At 46.4% G+C, this 7,500-nt stretch overlaps 1 protein-coding gene across 1 annotated transcript in view; it reads right to left on the reverse strand.

Annotated features, from left to right (window-relative positions):
* LOC134447512 (echinoderm microtubule-associated protein-like 6) overlaps positions 1-7,500 on the reverse strand; it is a 190,025-nt gene that overhangs the window by 8,474 nt on the left and 174,051 nt on the right. The window contains exons 36-37 of the mRNA XM_063197047.1: positions 5,913-6,101; positions 45-217 (exon numbers count right to left, since the gene is read on the reverse strand). Of these exons, the coding sequence (XP_063053117.1) occupies positions 45-217; positions 5,913-6,101 (362 nt within the window). The remainder of the gene's footprint in view (positions 1-44; positions 218-5,912; positions 6,102-7,500) is intronic.

Here is a 7,500-nt window from a genome sequence, read left to right on the forward strand (position 1 = left end):
TGTGTGTGCGTGCGTGCATGCGTGTGTGTGTATGTATATCCTACCTGATGTCCTGGATGGCCACGCTGCGGTCTCTCTTCTTGCCCCACACGGTGAGTGAGTTGACGAGCAGCACGATGAACTCTCCGTTCTCCATGCCGATGGACACCATCTCCCCGTTGGGGCTGTACGCGGTGCACTTGGCCGGGTGGCCCAGACTCACCTTGTTCAGCAGTTTCTGGAAAACAAAACAAACAAAACGGAAAACTGTTTGAATAATACGTGTCTTGCACTTTGTCCAGAGGCGATTCAAGGGTCAGTTTGGGCCCCAAGTGAAAATGCTAAATATTGAACATTTGAACCAAAATCACTACTGTGGTAAAGTGTGGGCTGTTATCCACTATCTAAGGGCTTGGGGGCCCCAAGTGGCTGCCTGCCTTGCCTGGTGGCAAGATGCGCCTCTGACTTTGTCAGTCTGTAAAATGTCAGTCCTGTGTATGTCTATGTCTTGTCATGGTATGGAGAGAGAAATGTAATTTCGTTTTCCTTGTACGACTTGTGCATATGAAGAAAGTGACAATAAAAGCAGACTTGACTTGACTTGGATACGTGGTATTTGTTGTTTGATGTTTTAGTTGTGGTTCAGATTAACAGTGTTCAGAGCTTTTCTGGAAGGAGAAACAAATACAAAACTTCAATGTGTGAATAAGTGGTATGTTTGGGGCTATAGGCCGTCACCTTGTTCGAAAGTTTCTAGAAAGAAGACGACAAGAGTGTGGAAATGCATTACAATACACCTGTGGAAGGAATGAGGGGACATATAGGCAACTGTGGCCAAATGGTTAGGGAGGTGGACTTAAGATCAGAGGGTTGCAGGTTCAAATCCCACCCTTTCCTCTCCCTATACCTCCATCCATGGCTGAAGTGCCTTTGAGCAAGGCAGCTAACCCCAGACTGTTCAAGGGACTGAAACCAATACCCTGTAAGTCTCTTTGTATTAGAGCTAAGTATAATATCATGTAATGTAATATAATGTACTGAATAATGTGGATTTGTAATGTATTGATGTAATGTAATGTGGGTAGACATGTTTTTTGTTGTTGTTTATAAACATGGTGTTGTGAGGAGGGGCAAGATATTGGCAGCCAACCACGTGAGCCAGGGGAAAACAAAACAAAAAACCCATGTACTGTATATAGCCTGCCTCTCACCATACCTGTGTAGTTCCACACAGCTCCGCTAGGGGGCTCCATGAGTGACACACAGCAGTCTGGTTCCTTTGAGAAGCTTTCTTGCCTGGAACTTGCCAACGCGATTCTTATTTCAACAACAATGGTGGCTTGCATTGAGGAGTCATGCAACCACTGTATTGAAGACTTTACCACATACCGAGAAATGGTTTTGATGGATGGTTTTGGTGGCAAAGACAACTGAAACCATGCTCTCTGAAAGCAAATCCTCCCAGACCTAGGGAGAGGAGCTCACAAAGGTGTGTGGAACCACAGGTCTGGCAAGAGTCAGGCAAATGTTATCGAGAAGAAAGCCAAACAAACCGAAAATAATTGTTATTTATTTATTTATTTAAAGTATGTTTTGGGCCTTTATTATGACAGGATAGTGTGAGAGGAGAAAGGAAATGAGATGGAGAGAGATTTGGGGTAGGACTGGGAAATGACTGCGGCCGGACTCAAACCGGGGTCCCCATGGGCATGCAAGCCCAAATGTGCCCCCCCCCCCAACTGAAAATCATTTGAAGAATATGTTGATATGTGGTATTGCGGATGTGGTATTTGTCGTATGTTTGAAAATAGATTTTTTTTTATTTTGGAAAATATACTATTGAAAATATATGACAATATTTACGAAAGGTTTCTGGAGGAAAATTAAATAAAAAGCTGGAAAAGATTAGAAGTATGTGTTGATGATGTGGTGTTCATTGTATTGCAGGGGGTGCCAGGTTCATTGTTTGAAAGACCATGTCAGGCATGCCTTCCTAAAATAAGAAAAAAGAGCATTTCAAGTCTGTCTTCCATTTTATTGGCATTTTTCTATTCCTTGGGTTGTGGGAGGTGTTGAAGGTAATCTAGTTTTTTCCCCTCCATTTTGATGACAAAAACCAGCAAAGTCGGCGCCTGCGCCAACAATTTTGACCCGTGTATTACTTGGTGCGTCCGCTCCCAGAAAGTAGTAATCAATTGACGCAATGAAAAAAGGAGGCGCACTTGAGACATTGAGAATGGACTAGGTCCGAAACGTCTGTTGCTCCAATTTTAACCTCTGACTTTTGTTGCAAATTTTCGGCTACAATATACATTTTTCACACAAGCCTTGTGTGCGCCTCCTTTTTTCATTACCTCTCCCCCAGTCGAATTAGCTGTTACAAACTACTGAAAATATATTGGTAACACTATTTCAAGGTTCAACATAAGTATGCTCCATTAACTCAATACAGTTTAAATGAATGTGCCAATTTAATTTTGGGAAGCATGGCCATGAGCGGAAATGAGATGTTTGGAAAGTAAATAACACGTGTGTCCTCAGCCTACAACATCCATCACACGCACAAACACAAATACACCCGCTATTTTCTTCACCCGCTATTTTCTTCCCTTGATGGCTTCTTCCAGCTCATAAATAGAGGTGGCCAGTCGCCTTCACTCCCTGTTGTTGTTGTTGACATTAGCTTAGTGCTTAATGTGGACTGCTTTACAGTAAAAAGGCAACAAGAGGTTCACTCTTTTAACAAAGCATGTGGCTTTATACCTCAGTAGTTTGTATGTCTTTGTCTCTTGATTAGTTTTTTAGTTTAGCTTTAATATTTGTTTAATATATTTGTGTTAATATTTCTTTAATTTTAATGTATTAACCTCCTAGTCCTGCTCCTGTGTGGAACCTTGTGAGTGTTCAGTGTGGGAGAAGCATTGTAGAAATACTTTCTACTTAGTTGACTGAAGTTACAATCTGATGTGCTGCAGAGGATCAAATAGTCACTAGCAACCCCCTCCTCCACACGCGCACGCGCACGCGCACACTCTCTCTCTCTCTCTCTCACACACACACACACACACACACGCACGCACGCACGCACGAACGCACACAAACACATTCACACACACACACACGCACGCACGCACGCACGCACGCACGCACGCACACACACACTCTCTCTCTCTCTCTCACACGCACGCACGCACACACACACTCTCTCTCTCTCTCTCACACACACACACACACACACACTCTCTCTCTCTCTCTCTCTCTCACAAGCACACACGCACACATGCACGCACACACGGCACGCACACACACACTCTCTCTCTCTCTCACACGCACGCACACGCACGCACGCACGCTCTCTCTCTCTCTCTCTCTCTCTCTCTCTCTCTCTCTCTCTCACACACACACACACACACTCTCTCTCTCTCTCTCTCTCACACACGCACACACGTACGCACACACACACCACTGCCCATTCGTGGGCTCCTCAAGGTCTTGCGACCGTATATGGACACCTGGTTTCCTGGTTAGACTCGGCCCCTCTAAATGGTGCCTGTTACGTCATGAGGTAGAGCGAGGAGAGGAGAGGAGAGGAGTGGAGAGGAGAGGAGAGGAGAGAAGAAGAGAGGAGGGAAGAGGAGAGGAGAGGAGAGGAGTGGAGGGAAGAGAAGAGGAGAGGAGAGGAGAGGAGAGGAGAGAAGAGGAGAGGAGAGGAGAGGAGAGGGGCTGAGAGGAGTAGAGAGGAGAGGAGAGGAGAGGAGAGGAGAGGAGAGGAGAGGAGAGGGGCTGAGAGGAGTAGAGAGGAGAGGAGAGGAGAGGAGAGAAGAGGAGAAGAGAGGAGAGGAGTGTAGAGGAGTGTAGAGGAGAGGAGAGGAGTGTAGAGTAGAGGAGAGGAGAGGAGTGTAGAGGAGAGGAGAGGAGTGTAGAGGAGAGGAGAGGAGCGTAGAGGAGTGTAGAGGAGAGGAGAGAAGAGGAGAGGAGTGTAGAGGAGAGGAGAGGAGTGTATAGGAGAGGAGAGGAGAGGAGTGTATAGGAGAGGAGAGGAGGGGAGAGGAGGGGAGAGGAGAGGAGAGGAGAGGAGAGGAGAGGAGAGGAGAGGAGAGGAGAGGAGAGGTGAAAAGAGGCGAGTTGAAGCGAGGCAACGCAGGGGGATTTGGATGAGATCTGATGTCATTTAACACCTCCAGTTCTCACTCCCACCACCCCCTACCAACTACCCCAGGATGCGAGCCAACAACCCCCCACTCCTCAACCACCCCGTCCAGCACCAGGTCTACAGTTCTCTCTACCGACTACCCCAGCAGCTCTACATCCAACGGCCCCGAATGACCCCAACTCCACCCCTCCCCCCACTTGCCCTTATGACCGCACACTTGTTTGGCCCGTCTCCGAATTTTGTCGCCACCATCCACGACTTGGCAGGCCATCTGTACAGCACACAGCTCTCACCCTGTGGATTAATCACAGTGTCTGGAGTCGCCATTTTGTCGCCATTTGGATCTAACATGTCACATGTGGCTGTGTATTAATCAAGGATGCACCCATGACAGAATATCGAATTGTGATTCTTATATACTGTATCCGTCTGAAGCTGTTTGTTTAATCAAAGATCCACCTGTGACAAAATATCGAGCTGGGATACCGTCTTTGACCGAAGTTTGGTGGATTGTTATGATTTACACAATAAACAAAATATACAGAAATGATAATTTTATGTTTTTGGTTCCCATGCATCTGGTCATTTGAGTGGATTTATCAAGGAAACTCATGACAACATATTGAGTCCAGATACTGTATCTGACTGTCCTGTGACTGACTGCTGTCGTACAGAAGCGGAGGAGTCGTCCACTAGATCAGTGGTTCTCAACTGGAACAGTCTTGGGACCCACCATTTTCCACTCTCATTCGGTCGCGATCCATTTTTTTAGCAACACTCGCATGACTGGTTGCATGCTACTATCTAGCAAAAACATTCTGATTTAATCTATGACGACAGATGACACCAGTTCAATCGCCTATCAAAATAAAAGTGGTAAATTGTTGCAGGAAAAGTTTTTTTTTTTTTTTAGTTAATCAATGAATTACGATTTTTTTGCACCACGGCTCTGCGACCCACCCATGACCCCTCTGCGACCCACTTTTGGGTCGCGACCCACCAGTTGAGAAACACTGCACTAGATCCAGTTACAGTATTTCTCCAGGAGCTGCTAAGTTGTAAGCGAGTAGGCTGAGCTGAGCTCGCTTGGTGATTTTGGAGCGTGATGTTACACCCCCCCCCCTCCCTTCCCATCCAAAGGGCATCTACAGTTCTGACGTGATGAGATGATATATCTCTTCCATGTTTTCTCTCTCTCTCTCTCTCTCTCTCTCTCTCTCTCTCTCTCTCTCTCTCTCTCTCTCTCTCTCTCTCTCTCTCTCCCCCTCCCCGTGTAAACAGTCTTCGAATCCCCCGTCCTTAGATGACCCTATTCCTCTCTCTCCTCTGATGACCTGTACCACCCTCTCAGATTCCCTAGCCTGGGTCTCACACAGTCTCTCCATATCTCTTTCATTTTTTCGAAGCAAAATGAGCGAGCAGAGTGAATGTCAGAAGTCAAAAGTCAAAAGTTAAAATGATGTAATGAGCTATGATGCGGCTCAGTGTGCTCTGTGGTTCGCTTAATGCAGGTGTGGGGAACCGATGTCTCGAGGCCAGTTTACGGCCCTTGAGGCTGTCTGCCCCTGGCCCCTGACATCATTTTTATGTCATGCAGTTTCACAAGAAATATGACATATTTTGTAAAGAAATGTTAGAAATTACATTTGCAATGCGATCAAGTTATATTTTCAGGGGACATAGTGCAGTTGGGGTCTGTTGTAAACACGTATCAATTCATCACCACTAGGTGAGTTGAAGAGTGTCTCTCTCTCATTCTCTCTCTCCTTCTCTCTCTCACCTTGTCCACCAGGTCCCACATGCGTATGGATCCGTCGTCGCTGGCGGAGATGAAGACGTCTTTGGTGGGGTGCGTGGCGAGCCCCCAGATGCGGCCCTGCGTGTGCCCGTTGATCATGGTGTTGGACGCCGCGTTCTTCTCCCCCACCTCGATGATCTCGCCGTCCTTGGTGCCCACCAGGATCTTACCCTGTGGAGGGTGACGAGAGAAAACACATTATACAATACTACCCTCCCTGTTCCCATCTTCAACAATCTGATGAGTCACTAGGGTGACCACCTGACCTATCCCATCTTAATGACCCTTTTATGACATCCGTGCGTCTGTCTTTTTGTCTGGCCGATCCCGTCCTCGCCTTGTGCTTGTGTCCTCGAGATGCGAGGCAACACATTATTGGTAGAAGTTTTATTCAGTATCTCAGGCAAGTGCATTTCAAAGGCCTTTTCTCATTTTTAAGTTGGATGGTGAATGGAGAAAACGTTTTTGCGCCTAGTAGGCTGTCAGTGGGAAAACTGACTGTAACTGTTTTCTCCACGGAGGCGGGACGTCCGCAAGGCATGGGATGTTGCAGCAAAGGGGCGGGGCTGTCTGGAAAAAGTCTGGACAGATGGCCATCCTATGTGTCAGGGGAGAAGAGGTTCACCACAGCTGCTCAGATACAAGTGGAAGCTTGATTGATTGATTGATTGATTGATTTATTGATTGATTGATTGATTGGTTGATTGATTGATTGATTGGTTGATTGGTTGAGTGAAATTTTCTTTTTTTGCTTATTATACCTTTTCTCAATAGGACAGTGAAGAGGGAGAGAGATGAGGTGGGGTTGGGAAGTGAGCCAGGCTGGATTCGATCCTAGGTCCCTACGGGCAATGTAGGCTGCACAGGGTATGGGTCTTAGCGTAGCATAGTGTACCACAGCACACCCCCCAGGCTTAGTTTAGGAGATCAACTCTCCTCATCTGAAGGGGATGAGGGGGTTGGGGTTGAAAGGGCATAGTGTTGTGATGAGTCAAAAGACTAGAACAAATCCTGCACATCTTGTCAGTTCCACATGCAACGATGAACTAGAACTTACTTGAAGAAACGCTGTTATGGTCAGTGTGCGGGATTTGTGTAACGATTTCACATTTACACAGTGTAGGGGCTGTAAGTGCGTCTACGTATTGACATCTTCATACAGCAATATGACCAGAGTTGTAGAAAGTAGAAGTAAAAGAAAGTAAAACTAAAAGTACTCTGACAGATGTAATTACAATTAGTATGATATGTAAGGAATAACAGCCGACAAGGTGTGCCGATATCAAGGGAAATAATGGACGAGGTGGAGCGTTCTAACAGCCCAACAGCGCAGGCGAAGGGCTCTTCGCTTCGCCAAGTTTATTTTCCCTTGATATTGGGACACCTCGTCGGCCGTTATTCCACTTATCACCCGGTTGCCAGCATTGCAGTATTAATTTATTATTAATATGTTTATCTAAGGCTTCGAGAGAAAGTAGATTAACCACTGCGCTTGGTTCGTTGCTATGGACACCACTTCCTAATCTAGTGAGATGCGCCTCTATCGGAGGCATGTAAGGACGGCACGTAG

This window comes from Engraulis encrasicolus, chromosome 1 (genome assembly GCF_034702125.1).
Source record: "Engraulis encrasicolus isolate BLACKSEA-1 chromosome 1, IST_EnEncr_1.0, whole genome shotgun sequence".
In the NCBI taxonomy this organism is placed as follows: domain Eukaryota; kingdom Metazoa; phylum Chordata; class Actinopteri; order Clupeiformes; family Engraulidae; genus Engraulis; species Engraulis encrasicolus.